The sequence below is a fragment of the Plectrocnemia conspersa genome, unplaced genomic scaffold (genome assembly GCF_051122295.1).
Source record: "Plectrocnemia conspersa isolate PC_06_02 unplaced genomic scaffold, ASM5112229v1 ptg000006l, whole genome shotgun sequence".
NCBI lineage: Eukaryota > Metazoa > Arthropoda > Insecta > Trichoptera > Polycentropodidae > Plectrocnemia > Plectrocnemia conspersa.
In genome coordinates, this window is record NW_028277170.1 from 18138729 (window position 1) to 18160771 (window position 22043).

Here is a 22043-nt window from a genome sequence, read left to right on the forward strand (position 1 = left end):
AGACGGTAGCAGATGGGAATAAAACAGATTGGGACACTGCAGTAGTATTTATTGAAGTTGTAGGTAGTAGTTACATACTTATATGCTATGAATGACATCGGCGGACGAGGCGCCACCGGTCGTTGTACTTCCGTCGTGGTAAATCAAATAATGTTTTGCTCTCGCTGCTGCCATGTTAGTATTGTCAGAGCGTTTTATGTATTAACTCCGTAGCTCTTTGGTATCTGTAAGTATCTGCTTACATTTTAAGATGTAGGATTGAAATAAGAACACAATTTAAAAAACTTCAGTACAAAATTTTTAATAAACTGTAATAAAATAGCATTCAAATTATTAAAAACATCACACGAATCAAATAAATCAACAGAACAATTTTCAATACGTACATTCAATGTATATTCGATTACATATACGGGATAGGGAACAATCAACATAAAATTTCCAGCGAACCATTAAGGTGTTTAATATTTTTTTAATACTTGTAATTCTGTGTACGTATCAGAAGAAATTGTTATATGTGCACAGTTACGTTTACAAATGGATGTTATACACCTAACTTTCATTTTGTCCGTGTAAACGACATATTTTTTTGTCTATACAATTATAGATAATATTTACACTTACATTTTTATCACAAATCAAATATATAGGGGATTATGTTATCTAGATTGGAATGTAACATTTATAGAATTGTATAACATAATAAAATAACATACTTATGGAGCGATCACATCCACCAATATAATAATCTAACTGATATTTGTTCATATACGGATAATATCCAAAACGATCATTAAGTACGAAGTGTAAATATATTAAAAATTATATTTTGTAAATATACAGTAGCGAAACATTTAATACATAATCAACAATTATAAAATAATTAAAAATTTGTGAATATGGATTATTAGTACTTCTTATTCATCAATTAAATAATACAATAAACTTTTGACTGGGGAAAATATAAGTAATAAGGCAAACAGTGATACAGTATTTTTACGATATGTATTTTTAGATGATTTTTTCCAGTCGTTAATATAATGTTACGAACTTTCATAAGATAAATGCCATAGTAAGTGAGTATTGTATTGTATGTTCAAAAGGTGTCAGTGCATTTTATTCACGAACATATTATGCGTGTCTGCGATTTTTAAAATGATCGAGTTTCACAGACATCATATCAATATCAAATTTTGAATCAAACTGATTGGTTTAGGCACTAATGAAGTAAAAATCGAGTTCTAGCAGATCACGACAACATTAGTGAACAGAGAAAAACATTTTGTACAGCACTATTGTAGTGTACTGAAAGCTGCTGCAATATATGTGAGATCTTTCACAAGCACCTGAAATACAATTTGTAAAATAATTAAGTATCTTTAAGCCCATCGTATAATGCGAATCGGTTATTGTTTAAACCACACATATTTAAAAAAATAAAATTACTGTTACAGTAGCATTGATTGTTAAATTATAAGCAGAAGTGGGGATATATTTGATTAAATAAACATTAAATCTATTTTTAAATTAATACACATATAAATCTACATATTTAAGATTATGTAAATCTTATCCAAGTGTTGTAATATTGACATGTGGGGTGTTAACAATCACCGGCTCTTATATATTGGATGCGTACACAACAAATGTATGAAGTTCGTACACTACGGAAATATGGTTAACATTTACTAATACCTATAAATAATTATGCTATTTTGTTTTTACTTCCTTAGTAACAGGAGCTCTTGTTTTTGTTGTAATTTTGTATATGCGTGTATGTATACATACATATGTATATACACACATATAGTTCTATGTATAATATATTTAAATTGTTTAATAATTTAGAGCTCGTCGTGCTTGGGTCCCGAAAACTCATCGTGGCTGATGAAACCGTTCTTGTCTTTATCTTCATGTTGGAATATTTCTTCGACCAGCTTGTCATGATCTTCAAGCATGTTCTTAATGTCGTCATTTGGGAACTGACCGTCGTCGGCAGCGATCATTTGCTTCTTTAAATATTCGCTAACCTGTGGAAAGAAGAAATATATTATTAAGACTAATAGTATTTCTATAGATAAAGTCAATGACGTAAGAATATAATTAAAAACAATAGAATATAATAAAAAATATATAAGATTTTTTCTTTGCGTATATATTTACCATGTATAATAAAGAAAGTATTGGATGCAAGGTACTCTTTCAAGTGCGAAATTTTATATTGAAATAAACAGTGATAATGTCAACATTTTCAGCCATCTGATGTAATGCATCAAATAGGAAGAAAACGCCTGAATGTTGATTCGAATGCGATTTTTTTATTTATGGCAATTGCTGTTACTTCTGTTTTTTTTTTATTATATACATACATAGTTATGTTTTGATTACCGATATTCAAGTATAATACTCGTATCTGTATTTATTACCTAGACATAATATTTTTGTTCTGCAAAGTTATTAAATTGTCCGCTAATTTGTAGTCTAACTGACAAATTTCAGTAAATGTTATGACTTGGCTGCTCAGTGGCGTGCGGTGCAAACGCAATTTTAAATTTAAATTTTATGCTCAATATTTTATATATTAATTTTCGTTATTTGATTTTAATTTAAGTTGTTTATATTTATTAAATCAGATATTTTTTTTAATTTAAATTTATTTATTACTAAAAAAAGAATATAATTCATTTGATGTGTAAATCGAAAATTGCTTTAGCCAATAAAAAACAGATACGCGCGTATGGGTACGTGTGCGTGTGTGAGTCTATATTAACATGTGTGCATTGCGTAATTGCATAAACCGGATTATTCGAATGTTGATACTTTTATTCGTGTCATATAATTTATGTTACGATCAAAGGAACTTATTTACAGATTTATTTTTATTATATAGGTCATACTTTTATGGTTTTTAGACAGTTAAAATTAATATTTTAATTGTAATGAGCATTTAAAAAGTTTTTTTTAATCTTAAAAACGATGAAGTTGTCTAGTATTTTTTACCATTGGCCACATGGCCTCTAGTTGAGAAACACTGGTGTAGATTAATAGTGAAAGTAAATATGTCTTCGTATGGATAAATAACAGTGAGACTTTAGATTATGTAATACGAGTAAAAGTATCGAGATGGCTAGAAGATGAGCAGATATATTGAGAGTTAGTATTTAACTATGATTATATACAGTACTCGTGACTAGCATACATAACTTTGTGACCTTTGAAAAGTTGTGTTATAGACGGATGCTGAAGATCTTGTTGATAAAACTTTCAGTAAATGTCATCGTATTCTAAATGAAGATATCTATTTTTAATATAACATTTATTGATATATAAGCTAAGATATTTTTCATTTTACCAATTTATTTTTATGTCATAGACAGATTTACGTCATTGACAAATAACAAAGAATTAAGATAATAGAATTAATTATAAATGTGATAAAATAAACTAAAACCCTTTAAATACTGTAACCTTTATATGCTAAGCAAGTGGAAAACATCGTGACATGTTTTAATAAAAAACTAACTGTACATAGACAAGTTCATGATTTTCATAATAGATAAAACTTCACAAAAAAGTGCGAAAAAACATTTGAATGGTGCTAAACGCTTTGACTACTGAAAGTATCATATCATTGTCCTCATTTCAAAATCTACACATTCGTCTCTCAACGGCACAGCTTCGCATATAATCGACTATTTTTGATATGACTCTGAACGTACAAATTGTTAATCGATAATTTAATGATATGCTAATAATGATTATCATCATGCTAATATAAAGCAATAACACAATTTTACGTCCTATACATATACATCATCAAAATAATTCATAAATGAGATTGCTTTTTATACAGTTATTAAAAAAAATGTAAATATATATTCTTCTCTGGTCCTTCGTGCATAGGTATTACTATAATACTTTATTATGTTATTGTCAAATATTCAAATAACATTCAGATAAATATCATTATCTGTGCAGTTTTCATCACATCAGTCGATTCGTTGAATTATAAGAAAAAGGCAATGAATACATTTATATAATCTTTTAGTTAAAAAATAATATTTTCATCTAATTTTTTTATTAATCTTGTGACTGTATTTATCAAAAATTGAACATTTATAATTATATAAGTAATTTTATTTTATATTGAAAATCTGAGAAAAGCGATTGCGGAGTTGAAAATAGCATAGTTAGTTTTATAAAATGGTGAGCAAATAGTTGAGCGATAGAAGCTTTGTGAATGACGAAGTCAGCAATATGCGCAATAGCATACCCATATTCCGCTTATTTATTTATTGTAAATCTTCCGCTGTAACATGTTATGCCTAATACGTTACAACGGCGCAAAAACCCAACAATGCTTAACCCTTTCGTCACCGAGTCTTTTTTTGTATAACTATATAAATATCGATGTATTACTTAATATAAAAATATATCACCAGAAAAATATTCTTATTTGTCTATGAAACAAAAACCTTACAGCACATTTAAAAATTGTATTTCTGAGGTTAAAATTGCACAAAGCAATATGTGGTATTTTGGCAAGCAAAGGGTTTATTTTTTTAATAATTTTTATTATTGCTTATATTATATATTAACCTCCTCTCTAGACAGCATATTGTCTTTATCAAAGTCGATCTCTTTGAAGACATTTGTGGTCGGTGGAGAGTCTCCGATGTTGATGAGTTCTACGTCGAAGAGCAACGTAGCGCCTCCAGGGATTACGTTTCCAGCTCCACGATCACCATATCCGAGCGATGGTGGGATAGTCAATTTGCGTTTCTCGCCTTTAGATTAATACAAAAATATATATCAAAAGGTATGTTTTATTGTACTAATATTAAAAATAATAGTGCAGTAATGTTACTCACCGACACACATGTCCATAAGTCCTTGATCCCATCCTTTGATGACTTGTCCTACGCCCAATTGGAAGGAGAACGGTTGGTCGCGATCATAGCTGTAATTAAAATAAAATTTATTAAAATTAATAAAATGTCGTTGTTATATATTTTAAATAAAATTAAACCTAACAAGTATATAAAAACAAATACACAGCGCCTTAAATATAACATCTTTTTGGAACTCTTTTCCGACAATGCTTCTAGAGCTTGGTGAGATCATAACCAAGAAAAGAAAGACTACCACAGAGATAAAGAAGACCGAGAAAGCAGCCGCTTCTCTCTTCATGTCATACTGATTTAGATACGACGTCCAAAATACAGAGCTCAACCCGCTTTGAAGACGATACTTTTTTATTAATTATATTTAATTAAGACGACATTTTATTAATACCGTAATAAATGAAGAATGGTATTAGTAGTATGGAAATATAAAATAGTAATTTATTTATATATGAAAAAGGCAATCAGGTGGTTACAATATAATATTTATTAGTTGAATTACTTTATGTGTTTTTGTGTACATTTATATGTACGAGGGATATTCGAAAAGTACACAGTTCAGAAAATATTATTTTTGGTTTGACCTTTGAAAAATACTTGTAGAATATTTTTTTTATTTATAGACCTCAATGAATTTGGCAAACCTGAGAACGTAAGCAAGTTGCCATTGAATTTATGCAATAGTTTCCCTATTGGCAGAGATTACTGAATAAACTTGGTGGGAATAGAAATTGACACACAGCAAGCACAATGTAATCATGCCATACTTATGTCATTGAGATTTTCGAGAAAAAAGCTGCTAAATAGAAAAATCTCATTTCTCGAGAATTTTTATAGAACCATTTATGTTTAAAATTAAATTTGTATGAACATTTTTAAATAGTTCACAATCATCGCACAAGAAAAAGCGACATTCTCAACTATTCTAATCAGCTATATCATTACTTTGGTAATCTATGAGTTACATCAATAATCAGATAAAAAGAAACTGCTCTGCATAGAAATCAACAGATTGCAGAAATGTATGGGGACTTTCCACAGAGTTACGTCATAAAATTTGCCTGTCATCAAACTTAAATCTCGTGTTTTCAATAACCTAAAGGGGTTTTTATGTTTAATTTGTCAGAAATATCAACCGCTGTTAATGACAATTTTCTCTACTATTCAGGTATAAAAACGGAAGTCAAAAATGTATTAACCCAGTAGATCGATCCATTCTAGTCATAACAAATCATCATTCAATTGAAGTTTGTTCTCTTCAGCGATCATCCAGTAATGACACACTATATATTTAATATATTTTAAGCATTTCTTGAGAAAATCGAAAAATCAAACTGAAAATTCTAATTTTTATAAAAATATTACGGGACGCAAAATTGTTGCAAATTTAATAATCATTTATAATATAAATTACTTTTCCTTTGATATAAAATATTAAAATACTGTGAGTGGTAATTAAAGATAAATTGCAAATAATTGCCGTGTAAAATACACTGTAGGGAAAACCAATAAAATATATTTTATTTTGCGTTAAAAAGCTTTAAATTGACATTTTTGTAATAAACTTTAACTAATTACTATAAACGAGAAAATATGAGCCTTAAATATACAAATAGGAAATGTACCTATTTTGTATTCAATTGTAAATAATTATTTTAAATATAATTTATTTTTATTAAATCTTCCGTTGTAACCTAACAGGCGTAAGCCCAATGCATTACAACGGGCAAATTTGTAGCAACTCAGTAAGTCAATAAGACATAATGAATATCTATAAAATAGTGTAATACAATTTATAATTAATAGATGTCACTGCAGCTAGGGCCGATTTTTTTTAATAATAACGCATTTTTATAAATGCAAATTCGAGTGCCGTTACCAGGGCTCGAACCCGCAACCTTAGAGTTACTAGACTGAAACGTTATGGACTACGCTATTCCGTCCTTAATTACGAGTAATGAAGTTTTTAAATATCCACTAAACAGTCAAGGACAAAAAAAATATTGCGAAATAAATGCTAATAACGGTTAAAAATACAAACATTTTAATAACTGTTTATGTTAAATATCGATTATTAATTTTTATTCGTTGTTGCGATAATTTATTTTTATAAAGAATCATTTATATAAATATTATATATGCTTAAAATTAATTATTAAAAAAATATATTTAATATTATCATTAATGAGATTGAAACATATCAACTTCCAGTAGAAAAACTTTCGTGTTTAGTCACAGATGAATGGTACTAAAAATTATTCACCTGGAAATCTTGCGTTCAAAATTACTTGAGTCTCATCTGAAATCGTTACTTTGCAAATATTTATAGTTATGTATTTGTGTTTTCATACACTACATGTACATATTTATTTAATTTAATATTAAGAAAGTCAGTATTTTTATATAAATAAATCTATTTTTTATATTTATAATATTTTTTCAGATAGTTTATTATATATCATATTTTATCGCCCGAATTTCTCATTTTGTATTTATGGTTTTTATTTTATAAATGGAGCAACAATGTTAATATATTTTTGTTTGTTTGTTTAAACAAACGGAAAAATAACAAATCACAAAAAGTCTGCAGCGGCCGAGATAAGGTCCTGATTGCGCCAAGATGATGACCCAACATTGGTGGTCGAAACATCGGCAATAAAGATGCGAGTAAGAAAAGACGCGATACGCAAACCCTCACATCTTGAAAAGCTAAATAGCTTGTTGAATTCCGTCAAAAATTTGAGCAAATATAAATATTTTTTATTATTATTTTGTATTATAGTCAATCGAGTAAAACAATTATGCTACGATTTTTATTATCCTTGTAACTTTACATTCTGAATGTCCCTCGTATTTTCAAGGCGATGGAGTAAGTCGTAAGGAAATATAAGATAAGAGTTGGGCTACTTTTCGAACATACCGCGTGTATGTGCATACATAGGTATGTATGTACATACATGCATTCCACGATTTTGATGGGTTGCCCCGCATCGAATAAAATAAATCTCATCGGCAGCGATCGTAGTTTATTTAGACTCTCGGACCAGATATCGTAAGATAAATAAAATTCCGCTAAGCACGCGGAGCTTATTTATAAGAGTGTGGTGCTTTTTGGCCTTGCCATAAATTGCGTTTTAGGTGCCGTTTAGCCCGAAACTCTTGCGCGAGAAGGGAACAAGTTTCCCCCGCGTATCCGTGGCTTTTTCATCATCGCACCGCAAAAAAATAAGGTCTTGGAAGGGCATCAAAGATAAAAATCCTCATCCGCGAAAATCCCACACAGGTCCGAGAAAATGGATCGGATACGCGACAGAGTGTTTTTTAGGGATTTTCTTGCCGGTATTTATATTTACAGTCAAATCCGAAGGACTTAGTCTGCTTAACGTAGATTCACACTTCTGAGTATATTCACAAAAATACATATACAAAAATAATACACGTGAACTATTCTTATTAAAAATTCGCATAAAATGTTTTGTATAAAATATGGCGCACATTTAAAATATATGTGAAATATCTCACATATATTGTTTTAGCTTCTCGTAGTTATCGCGCAAAACATCATTGTGTCTGGTTAGCTCGTTAAGAAGCTGAATTACTCATGTAAGGGTAGCTGCGATATTAAAGGACTCTATAGCCCACAGTCAATACCAAATCTTGAACAATTAAAAAAGGTGCTTCATTGAGTCGAGAATGTAATGAATTAAACTTCATTTTGCTTGAACTTCAAACTATTTAAAGACGCCTTAAACTAGTGTATAGTACCAAATGTGATATAATAAATTAATGAAATATTATATGTGTTATGTCATTATTTTAGAAACCTAAGATTTTATATTTTTTTTAAATGATTGTTGCAATGAAATTAAATCAAAAAACTTATTTATACAATCATATTTAAGCGAATAGCATATAACGAGTTAAAAGCACTTGCAAAAAAGATAAAAACATAGGCGAATTAACAAATAAAAAATATACGGTCGGTGCCAAATACAAAGTAATGCGTTTATTTTCATTATAAAATAGGTGCATTAACGTAAAATAATACATTGAATGTAATTACATAATTTCTGATTTTACTGATTTTTGGAAACCACAGTTAAGCAAATACGGTCTATCTATTTCGATCAAATAATTGAGAACTGTAAGAGACATCAAACTTAAATTCTTAAATATTGAATTTACATCCTTTAGTCAGAACTATCACTTTGCTTCCGATTTGAAATAAAAGAGAGTTCAATATTTTATTTATTTTTTTGTAAATTTTCCGTTATAATGTGACAGACATTTACAACGAAGTAAACATAATCGACAGCTACTAAATAAGTATAGAGAGACACCAGAATAAAAATCTGTGATTTAAAAACTGAGAAGACTAGATTTTATTTGAATTATACATCCGTGAGAATATAAAAATCTAAGAAAACATAATCTGTGATGATCTCTCTAAATTAAAATTATATAATAAATCACTAATTTCGATCTCCCAGACACGATAAAAAAAATCACTAGGGTTCGTATGGGATTCGAACACAGATCTTTAAGGGGGCCCGGTCAATTTACCATAAGACTCGTTTTTTATTAAAAAAATAATTAAAATATTTTTTTAAATGCAAAGTAAGCTTTTAAACACTTTTTGCACACGACATTTTTCAGTGAGATTTCATTTTGCAAAGTTAATTTTTACATTGGCCGCCATTTTGTAAAAAAAATTATATTTTTTTTTCATACAGAACGTATAAGGGGTACTCTGTAGTTCTATACAATACTAAAAATGTAATTTTTAATCGTCAAAAGCAAGCAGTTAAGAGCGTTAACTCTTCTGAAAGTCTCAAAATGGCTCGTACGAGGGTCCGATCGAACTGATACATCGCTTGTTTTGAGGCAAAAAACTATTTTTTTTTATATTTTATATAGATGAAGTTTAGGCTTTTAAACGTTTCATAGGTAGCAATCTTTTCGTTAAAGTTTAAACCTACTGAGTTACGAGTGTTTAAGTTTTTATACTTGTCGCTATTTTGTAAAAAATTGACACATTGGATTTTAACATATACAGGATGCTTAAGAATTCTATACTGTCACCAAAATTCAATTTTAAATATGTATAAATAAGCTCACACTGTCTAAATTAAAATTATATAATAAATCACTAATTTCGATTTCCCAGACACGATAAAAAAAATCACTAGGGTTCGTATGGGATTCGAACACAGATCTTTAAGGTGTTAGTCACTGACCATATCTTCAATCTATTGCTTTTTAATAATTATTGGACAAATTATAAGGCGACTTTTCATGATTTATGACTATAATAATAGTGAATGAAGTTGTTAAGTATGTATAAAATTTACAATATTTTGAAATAGACCTTTTGATACAAGCAAATTAACGAGTAATTTAAAACTGTTTATTTGTACATTTAGAGATCTAAAGTTGAACTACTCAGAAAGGATAAGTTTTTATCATTTTATTATTCACTTTAAGCCACTCAACCTTTTCCAGTGATAAATTTTCGTAGAATTTTTTTAAATATGAAACAAATGCAATAATTATTTTTTACTTTTATTAAATATTATAATAAATAAAATCGTATGAGTACTATTAAAGATATTATTTTTGTATTTGTCATATTAGTGCGATAGACTTTGAATCCCAAATAAGCCATAATATTTTTTAATTACTATCATGTCTGGGAGATCGGAATCAAAGATTAATCTAACAAATGAATATTATAATGAATAATTAAAAATAAATTCTAGAGCTAGATCGTGCAAAATTGCATCTATTATTTTTAAGCTTTAATTACTGTTTATAATTATTATAATAGATGTCAATAATATAGAGAAAAAATTGGTGTTTTAATACTTGTAAGTGTTGTTACGTTTGAACGGAAGATTCACAATTAATTAATAAATAAATGTAACAAGCATATTATTTACATCTGAACTACTAAATAATATATAAAATGTGAAATTTAAACGCCAGTATAGTTTATTACGAGCTTCTTATTTGGAAATTAATTAGCTTTCTTAAAGCTATTGTATTTTACTTGTCGCTCCAACAAGTATTTTGCTCTTAAGAAACACCGCAGGGATTTAATTTGAGTCTGTACCTTTTGTTTTTCTATGAAACATAGAGTTGTGTATTATGCTTGTTTCGTAATGCAAACAGGAATTCACAGGCAATAGTCTATTGTGTTTTGATATGAAAACAATAAAATTGTAAAAGATTTATGTAATTTTAATTTCCTCTTTTAAACTAAACAATGGTAACAAGTCAATAAAATGTAATGAATTATATAAGAATATGTTATATATCTCTGTATGTATATTTTTTAATTATTATCAATAACAGAACTGTAACTTAAATTTGAGCCATTTTTGATATAAAATATTTAGAAAATAATCGAAATAATATTACAAGACTATTTAGATATGATATATAGAGCATCTATGAAATTAAAAAAAAAATATTATAGCTTGAATAGCAGTCTTAAAAATGGCTAAGAATATATTATTATTTTCTATCGATTTTGTCTTTGTAATATACTAAACGTAATTTTTATTAGCAAATGATAATCAATGTAAAACAGTCTCGAATCTATCCCGAGAATAATTTTTAAAATATGTCATTTTAGTGAAATTATTTCGGAATACATTTTCACCGGTAGATATATATATTTTTACAACTGAAAATATAATTTATCTGATAGATGCTAGTGAAATTATATAATTGAAACTTATCATTATATTTATTTACACGCGTTGTGTAAATGTTACAGTGAATATATATTTTTTAGTGAAATTATATTTTCACTAGTGAAGTGCAAATACATTTTCATCAGCAGTTATTTATGTATTTATATCAACTTAAAATGTATAATTTAACTAATATAGTGCTCTAAAATATCTATGAAACTCAATATGACAGTTGCGAAACGTCCATTTGCTGTTCAAAAGCAAACCTAACCTAATGAAAGTGCTGACTTTCATTAAAACGCGTTCAAAATACAAACTAAGCTAGGTCATCTATTATGAGAAAATAAGCGGAACAAAAATTTATCTGCACGATATAGCACTATTTTTCAAAAATATGATAGCTATACTTACTGATATGACTATGTACTATGTATTGATATGAGAAAATTGGTCAGAGTATATTCAAACCGATTTTGGGCAATAGGAGGGCGCAACAGTTATTACTTTTCAGAAGTCAAAAATAATATAATCGTGTTGGCGCCGTTGCAATGGGAACGCTCGGTAACGTACGTTCCCACTGAGACGTTACGTAATATTGCAAAAACATGTAAAACAAAATAAAGTGGAGTGAAATATAAAAATATATTTAAATTATTTATAATTGCAGCAGTAAATAATAAACATAGAACATTTTATTTTAAGTGACGACGATAAAAACATAGAGGTAGTTATTGCCATATACTCGATAGCTGAATCCGGTTTTGTGAATTGCAAATAAAACTAGCATTTTTTGCGTTTTAGTAAATAGTAGTCAAGCAAACCAGTAGATCAACTACTAGTTATCGTTGAAGGTTCGTTCGGTTTGCACTATTTTCGAATCGCTCCCGTGTTTCCTATAACTACTCACGTATGTATCATACATATTAAATTTAGTTATATTTTAAGTTGTATTTACTATTAAAGCAGGCAGACGATCAACATATTGTATATACCTGTCCGTCTGGTTAAAAATCGATTCGATTTAAAACTGCGTCATATGGTAAAGATTGCAATATATTTATTTTCTAAGTATATGCAGAGATCTAAATTGAGTTTTGTATTCATAGTTTTATATGTTAAGCAAACTGGAGATTTTTAAAGCAGAGTATTATATTTTAATTCAGAAATTAAATGGGTAAATAAAATTTATTCATGGCGCAAATTTTTTTGCTACCTTCAATGTGCTCCAGCTAGAGGGATGGTCTTTGTAGTTTTAAAACCTGTTATGCATTTTTAATCTATATGTGTGATCAGCGGCATTTTTTATGACGTGATTTTCGGATCGGTGTTTTTAATGCAATCTCTTGTCGAATACGACGTTACTTGTAGCGCTTTTTTTGTTTAAAATCTAAGAAAGCTTACTCTGTGATAATCTTTTAAACTCTAGACACGATATAAATTGATCAGTACTAAGATTGTGTTGGTCATATTAAAATTATATTTAGCATAATTTAATTTTTGCACATTTTGTAATATATTAGGTACACCACAAATTTCTTGTGTAAAAATAATTTAAAAGTATCTGTTTTTTGGGGTGAAATATTGAATGTAAATTGTGAATTAAATATAGATTTCAGATTGATACTTTGTTTTGTGCGTTAATATCTTAAAATTGGTTTGGCTTACATTTAAGAACTCTATATCTAATATTACGTTTGTTATTTAATCTATATTTCCAAGAACAGCATAAAACACAATGTTCACAATGTATATATTTCTTATCTGTGGGTTATAAAATTTTAATCCTTGAAAGGTTACGCTCAACTGTTGACCTTTTGCATGTTTAACGTGCCAGCAAACAATAGTTATATTACACAGAAAATAAGTTGAATTTAGGGCTTTCAAATCGATTAACCGGTTTTAAGGGCATTAAAAAAAGGCTTTTTAAAATTCATTTTAAATTTAATATTAAATAAAGAATATTATTTTTTTTCTCAAAAAATATAAATAATGCAAAAAATTGTTGAATAAATTTCTAAACAATGCAACAGTGATAAGAATACCGTTTCATAGAAAAACCTTAGAATTTGATAATAAGATGAAATGCATAAATTGAACATTGATAATTATTTTTGTATACGCAGTATGTTAAAAAATATTTGTTCAATCGTCCATCTCCATATATAATCTAAATCACTCCGTGGAAAGAAAGACTCTGCAACAAAGCAAATGCATTTCACATCGAATTTATAACGGCAGTATTTATTTCATTAATGAATAACGATAAGAGTAAAGGGGACTGATAAATAAATCTACAATACATACGTAGCTTTAGAAGCTAAAAAGGCTAAAGATTCATATCATATATCGTTTTAGTTAGGCGTCCTATAATAATATCTTAAGCTCGAATACTCCGAGGTGGCGAAAACCGGATTGAATGTCTGGCGACACCTTTACACAATGTTGCCTTGTTGAGTGTTTTCCTGTTTGCCAGCTGATATTTGAGCGTGTAAATAGGTGAAATGCAATCCGGTTAGCATGGGTCTGATGAACGTCAGCCAACAGTGGCCGGTGGTCACAATGGACCAAAAGCGCATTAATCTGACCATATTTGAGATATTGGCCTGCGGTCGCTATGCAGCCTCCGGGGGCTCGTATTATTGACGGATAAGCATCGCATCGATAGAGCCTTTGTCCCTTGAAATGAGTCGCGTTTGCTATCTTGTTCACAAATTGCGCCATATAAACAATGTGTGCCAAAATTCACGGACGATGATATAGAGCCACTTTACTTAATTGAGGAATTAATCTTAAATTATTAAAAAGAGATCATGTAAAAATTAATCAACTTTGGTATTATTATGAACTGATCAACTTTTTCATATTTATGTGTATAGTAGTTAAATATGGCGTTAAATAAAAGGTGTCTTACTTTAGAAAGGTGTCGCTGGCTAGCCACAGTCATTAAAAAATTCTCATGAACTTTTTAACGGCAAGCCACCGCAGAGACTATTTTTTAGAACAACCGTTAATTAAATTTAAACGTTAATATTACATGAGACACAAAACAGCTTTTAAAAATATTAAAAAACCACGTAAGGTTGAGAAGCAAAGACTAGAAATATTCACTGAAATAAAAACAGGACGTAAATAATAAATACAATTAAAAAAAATCGCCATGGATTATAAAAAAAAGCGTTTGAGATGTCTTTATAGGAGTGTGATAAAATTTTAACAGATTAAGAGAGTACAGTCATAATGAAAAAAATAGTTAGAGGTTCGAGGACTAAAAGGATCGTTGGATTGTTTCAAGAGTATATAAGCTAGAACGCTGTCTTTCTGACACTTCAGTAAGAAACGTGATCCAGAACTATTGCTTTTTTCCCCATTGTAAGCTCCATCAACATTTTTATTCGGAATTTTCACTTCGCTCTTGACTTGGAATTTACGAGAGGTTAGCCAAACTTGCACTATATCATATCAACATTTTTACTTGAAGAAACACATCGCTCCCGGCTGGTAATAAACGAGAGTTCAATTGAACTTAAAACCAAAGGAAAGGTGAGCCAAAATCACAATTAAAACACTGACAGGAACAGACATTTTTCTCTTTGGCCAAGTCTAGCCACTTGTATCCAAAAATTTTGTCGCTACGTTTTTGATTCGTCAAAGTAGTTGAAGTGAAATTCTTTGTGAGGCTTAAGCTTCTGCTTCTGGTTTTTTAGAGGTCTGAATAAAATGCATAATTTAATAAAACAACGTTCTCATTAAAATAAACATATACATACTTAAAAAATACATATTATACGAATTCTATATAAGCTATGCGTTTGGGTTTCTTTTATGTTCATATCCATTCGTGATCCAAGTAACTTTAAAAAGCCGATTGCACATTGATGAGTGACTGGGAGAGTACGCGATCTGTGTCGCATCGCTTGGCACTCTGCTGCCGTCACATATAAATATAAATATAATTTTATTTCGCAATTTTACTGGTATTTGATTTTTATTGAATCAATATATTATATTTTTTTTTGTCGAATAAATTTTGTGACCCTAAACAGGTTTCTCAAAAAAATGATTTAGATGGCTTAAAAACTACTATGGCGACAATAAACCTGTTTTTTAATTTACATTTTTATAATAAAATAATATATAAATGCATTTACTGCAAAATTTAAATAATTAATAACCTTTTACAACGAAGTTGCAAGACTAATTAAAAAAAAAATTAAAGAGCAAATCTTAGATAAAGAACGAAAATAGTTGTATAAAACTATAAAAATGAGCTTATGCAAATACAAGCAATGCTTACTGAGTTTCAATAAAGGTTATAATAAAATACATAAAGTTGGGTTAAACTCAAGAGGAAAATTAGAACAACACGTTAGAGATAAAATGCTAGATTAAAAAATATAGGCCAATGTTCAATTGAATAAAGGGTATCCGGAAAGTTCACCGACCGGTAAATTAAAAACCATGAAACGTCAGTCAACGTATTTAAATTCTTAGTTTGTCATTTTATCTGTCAAATACAAATGAAGAACTAATTTTAATGAAATTTAAAATGGGGCGATAAAATAAGCTAGGAGATTTCATCGTGAGTCGATTTATTATTTTTATTATAATTTTGTTTTATCTTTTTATTGTTTGAGTATATTTAATTTATCCAATTGTTTGGCAAAATTGTTTTTTCATAATATAAAATAACTGAACACAATATAGTATGGACATATTTTCTGATATTAGATAAAAAATAATAGGGCACATTCTACATCTGCTTGACATTACAGTATTTGCAAAAATAACGTTTGATGTTTGCTTTTCGAATCTTATCAGCTTATTTTTTTTATCAGAAAGCGCGATACATAAGTTGATCAATAATTTACTTCATATTGAAACGTTTTTTTTTTAGATTTAAAATATTTTTTCAGACCTTTCACGTTTTTATTTATTGATACATATGTAAATATATAAAGTTAGTGCTCGGTAGTGCCGGAAATGACGTTTTAGTATTGGCAAACCCGATAACTGAATTGGAAACGGAATGAACTTAGATTGAAAAATGATTTTTCAGATTGGCAAAATAGGATGCCATTATCTTAACTTCAAATATAAAAGCTTGCACGTTATTGAAAATTAGTTAAATAATAAATAAATAACTACTGATATTACAAATAAATATATTTGACTGTTCAGTGTAAAGAATAAAACATTTTTTATAAATAAAAAATATTATTGCATTTTGATAAAAAAAAATTGTTTTTGCCTTGCGGATAACAAGTGTGGTATTATGTTATTTTGTTAATTGAGAAAGCAGCAATAGAGAAAGTGACATTTATTCATTTTTAAAATATATTTTGAAACTATTTACTGTTTCAAAAGCTCTCGATTCAATCCTGGAACCCATTGAATCAATCATTTAGCACTACCTGCAATGCAGTATGTGTGAAGTGATTCATTTTGATTGTTGTTGAAATAAAATATTTGGAAATATAAACTTCCTTTCACGCTTGATAACTGCTTCTTAGATTACTTTTTATAATACGTACAGAATATTAAAATCGATCCAATATTTCTTGAATAATGATACCAAATGATCATCGATCTAAGAAATTTTATTTGTATCTATTCTAAAATACGACATATGCAAGAAGTAAAAATAACGGCTAAACCCGCCGTAAAACAAGACACTTTCTGTGACTCTAACAATGTATTATGACCTTGGTATTTTTTACCCCATACGAAATGGTCAGAGTTTCCAGGTCTTTTTTTCGTTTTACTTTGCCACGTCCGCGTCGTGTGCCGATCTAATATTTAATTCAGAGTCGCGACATTTTCGCAGACGGGATGCGTTTCACCGAAACCTATGATATCAAATCGAATTGAATACTATATTATTCAAAACACCATTGAATATCCAAATGGGCAACATGGCCACGTTCATATGGGAATTTGATTTTTTTTAATAATTTAATTACGATGAATTTTATGCTATCTGAAGCAGAAGAATATTCATGATTATCTGCCGAAATATATTATGGTTCTGAAGTGTTTGTGTTGCATTTAACATATTTTTCATCGATTCTCGTGTAGTGTGGAACTTGTAGGTTGTTTCCGCCTTAAGTTTTGCAGTGCGACAAGGGTAGCTCGGTAATAAAAACGGGACCTTACGAATATTTAATAAGACAAGGCCCCGCAGGGCTAGGCCAGAGAAATTTAAATAAAAATATCACCGGTCGATTCGATAAAATACACAAAAACTACGAAACCTTGAATTATTTGCGAAGGAATTGATGAATAAAGATATTATTCACATACATACATATTAATTTATTCATTAAAAAATAAATTAAGACCACTGTGACGTGACGAGTTACCCCAATGCGTCTCGGTAGTAAAAAAATAATATATAGTATTATTAAAATATAATATAAAATAATACACAATAAATAATATGAAAGTAAAAAAGATAAAAATCATAAAATATTAAAATTAAATGATTCGAACCGGACCAGCTCCTTGTAGCTGACATAATATAGATCACAGCCTGGACGTCCTGGCTGGAACGGACATTAGAGAAGAACGCGATAGTGATACTTAAAGACGTTCCGGAACTCAATTTTTTTTTAATAATAGTTTATAGTTAGAAGAAATGCTTGGCAACTTTATGTGAGAAATGTATCCGAACGCTCATAAAAAAGCCGCTTGGATACAAGAACGGAATAATATAAAGAACCATTACTAAACTTATTATATATTCGGAGGGAGTATTAGGTTATTTAGGGATTATAAATCATTGCAAACTAAGCAAATATTCAGGAATTATAAATCGTTTCAAACTAAGCTGTCATAGAAGACGCGAGAATTTTTTTCGCAGATGTCTTTGACATGTAGATCTCCATTTGTTCTCAAAAGTGATTTCGAGCTCTTTAATGAAAGTTTCTCTATCATATGTTCCCACTGAAATTTTAGGAATAATCTGATTGCTAATGGAATCAAGAAAATGATTCCGTTAGGTAAACAAATATGACACTAAAAGTCAGATGATTTACGGAAGCCCATCTCCATAGAAAATGAGAGAAAAAAACTTGAATTTTTAACTGCCGTATTTATGTCATTATTAAATAACGTGAAGAGCAGAGGGCTCAGGTGAGTTGATGTCACCAATTTAATTACAGCGATTGTAATAAATTCGTCATACCACAAATATTATTATTATATTAGTAAAATAAATTAACACATTTATTTTCAAAAAATATTTTATCGCTTTATTACTAATTTTTTTGTAATATTTTTTTTTTTGAAAAGCAACACTAACTCCATAAAATGAAAAAAGCATAAAAAAACATCAAAAACTAAATACAAAACTACTAAATAAAAACATTTTAATTTACCTGAAATATTTATATATTTTTTATGCTTGGTGGATAACGTCTAATGATTCGTTTTGGAGGTAAAATAAATCTGTGATTTTTGGGTTCAAGGGATTAATTAGAAGTAAATATAAGGACTGATTACATCAATGCATCACGACGGTCAAAAAGAAAAATTTTTTAGTAAATAATCAAAATTTTATGTTTTTGATAAGTTATGTTACAAATATTAGCAATTAATTTGTTATAACTAAACGTAGCGTATAAATATATTAATAACTACTAATTAGATAATATATAGAGTTTTATTTAATTTAATTAAACAACCTAAAAGTTTATGTTATAATTATTTTAAGAAAGCCTTTAGTGAGGGACTTCCAACATATTATTTTTATTTTTTCTTATCCATGTGCTTAAGGGAGAAAGTATAAAAAAGGAAAAAAATATTAATACCCAAATGAACAGATTGCATTTTAATAAAAAAAAATTAAATTATTATATACTCATATTTATAAAAATTGTTTTATACGAGTTTAAGAAATAATGTGAGGATCTGATGCAGCGTGAATGTCCATATCAGGCGGCTTCGTAAATGATTTAAATGAGGGGAGGAAGTCTTCGATGGGGTCGACTGGCCAAGGATGACCTTAACGAATGACGGTACAGTAATGGCAGCCTGGCCAGATTCTGAAGAATCCTTGGCGCCAGGCCAAAAATGAGAAGAGTGCGTTGTTCACCAAGAGCAACTAAATCCGTAGCTGATAACTTGTTATCCCTGACACCTGTGTGAAAACTAAACTCCACGTTTGGAAAGGTTTATTACGATTTATTTACTTATTTACTATTTTGAGAAACCCACGAAGGAGTGAAATACTCTTTCAACAATAGGCTGCCATAGGTTACAAATTGTCTACGATCGCTCAAGTGTTGTATAATATTAATAATTTGCCGACATTAGATTGCGCTAGTTTTCGGTTAGAATTATATTTATTTGCCCTTTGTTATCAGAAATATATGACGCGTAGTTTTGTTTGATAGCCAAGTATTGACGCTTAGCGATTTCTTTATTTTGTAAATGTCAGAACATATAATTTGCATTAAAAATAGAATAAATAGTATTAAAGTAGTACAAATGTCGTTTAAAGCTCTTTCCAAGAGTTATTTGTTGAAATGAAAGGCTTATGAAAAGTACAAACAAATTTAAGCACAAATGATATTAGGCAAATTTATTCTAAATTTTTTTTAAAATATACATAAGTACAATAGCATATAGACATATTAAATGCACATTATTGCTTACAAAAAAATAAAAATAAAAAAGTACTAATAAGTAATCCGTAAGTATAATAATTTCTAAAACCTTTGAATTTTCAATAGAAAAGGTCGCTGACTTAGAATTGCTCCAATGCGTCATAAGTAGTGTATAGTTATGGTATTTAAATAAAGGTCCAATCGTCTTAAAGAGCCAATAGCAAAAAATAACGTCAAGTTAGGCAATCTGATGAAAACAACCAAAATAATGGGCAAACAACTCTTGGATTTTTCAATACAACAACGCAAAGACACACACTAACAATTTATGACTTTTGGATAAAAACGACACCGTCGTGATGCCGCTACCATTGTATTATATACTATATATGATCCATTGCATTTTTTGTATATAAAAAGAATATTAAAAACAGTGCTTTGCGATAGCTGAAGAGTATTACAAATATTGCATTCTACAAATATTTTACTTATTAAAAGAAACATAAGCATTAATTTATTATTCCCAATGTAATAATATATAATTTGAATATCGCTACTTTTTACCATAAAGGAGATGTAAGCTAAAATATTTAATTTCATAAAGTTTTGCGTATTAGATAAAAAATGAGGAGGAGCAGTTCTGGCTAATATGAAAGCATTAGAGAGCAAAAGTGGGCAATAAGAAAATGTTTAAAAGTGTCAATGGCAAATTTATTCGCTGTGCATTATGCGTTCAAATCTCTTTGACATAATTTATTAGAAGAACATCTAATGTATTTATGGTAAAACTAGTGTTGTTTAAACGCAATTTATGTCGAGAAGAATTTAATATTTTGGGAAACTTGCCTCAGTAGAAAAACATAAAATATTTTCTAGAAGCTTAAATCGACCTTTTGAACGAATATTATTGATTATATATCAAAGATATTCTCAAGTACTAAAAAATAAAAATTTATGTACATACTATTTTAGAATATGTGTTGAAACGTTATTTTACTTCAAATCAAATCATCACTGCAGCGAATACACAAAGTTTCCATGACTAGTTTTCAAAGTATTCAAAAACATTCTCATTATTATGAAAGATGCGTTTTCTCGGCGAATTTGTTTTTATTTCATCGAACAATTTATTCGCAGTATTAATAATTCAAGTGTACACGCGCTGCAGCGTCGAACAACAAACACCGTAGATGATAATAAAGGGAAGAACGAGTATGTGAAGCAGAGCAGAGAAAAATGGCCGAAAATTCTAGCTGAAATAAAAAATTCTCGCAATTCTTCAACGGAAAATAAAGACAACACTGGGCATGTATTTGAACAGCGTAATAAATTTTTCGCTGATCCTTTGAGTCTCGCACATGATGTCGACTCATGCGCGGTACACACGTATGACAAGTACGTTATTTTTATATTATCTAATTTATATATTTATTACTATTTCTTGAACTATGAGATATAGAGCATCAGAAATCATTTATAACATTCGCTATCTACTTCTTGATGTGCTCTACTATTTTAGAATAAAGTTCACGATAGAACACAATACAGATAAGCGAGGTTAATAAAAATATGGGGTCCAGCCATCCCCCTGTTCGTACAATTGATACAATTGATTCTCTAAATAAGCATTTTACGGGATTTTTTTTTATACAGAACGTTTTTCGGTATATAATATATCAAAGCGTTGCATTTTTTGTGTCGAATAAACACATGCACATCCATAAGATTTACACTTTTTAAATAGCTTCTAATGATCCTTGGAAATTTAGTCGTAATGGATCGCTTCAAAAGGAAACAACGCGCGTTCTGCGTAAAACAGTTTTACAATAACAATG

General features: G+C 29.1%; 2 protein-coding genes across 3 annotated transcripts in view; one reads left to right on the plus strand and one right to left on the minus strand.

The window, feature by feature from the left end:
- Window positions 1-275: 275 nt before the first annotated feature.
- The window catches only part of Fkbp14 (peptidyl-prolyl cis-trans isomerase Fkb14), a 54883-nt gene continuing 33115 nt past the window's right edge, over window positions 276-22043 (minus strand). For both annotated transcript variants that reach the window (XM_088188174.1, XM_088188175.1), the window contains 3 exons: window positions 4872-4960; window positions 4600-4787; window positions 276-2030 (listed from right to left, as the gene is read on the minus strand). In XM_088188174.1, coding sequence (XP_088044300.1) covers window positions 1845-2030; window positions 4600-4787; window positions 4872-4960 — 463 coding nt within the window. In that variant the 3' untranslated portion in view covers window positions 276-1844. The remainder of the gene's footprint in view (window positions 2031-4599; window positions 4788-4871; window positions 4961-22043) is intronic.
- The window catches only part of MESK2 (misexpression suppressor of KSR 2), a 244284-nt gene continuing 234730 nt past the window's right edge, over window positions 12490-22043 (plus strand). Inside the window, exon 1 of the mRNA XM_088188171.1 lies at window positions 12490-12509. The gene's annotated coding sequence lies outside the window, so the exon portion shown is untranslated. The remainder of the gene's footprint in view (window positions 12510-22043) is intronic.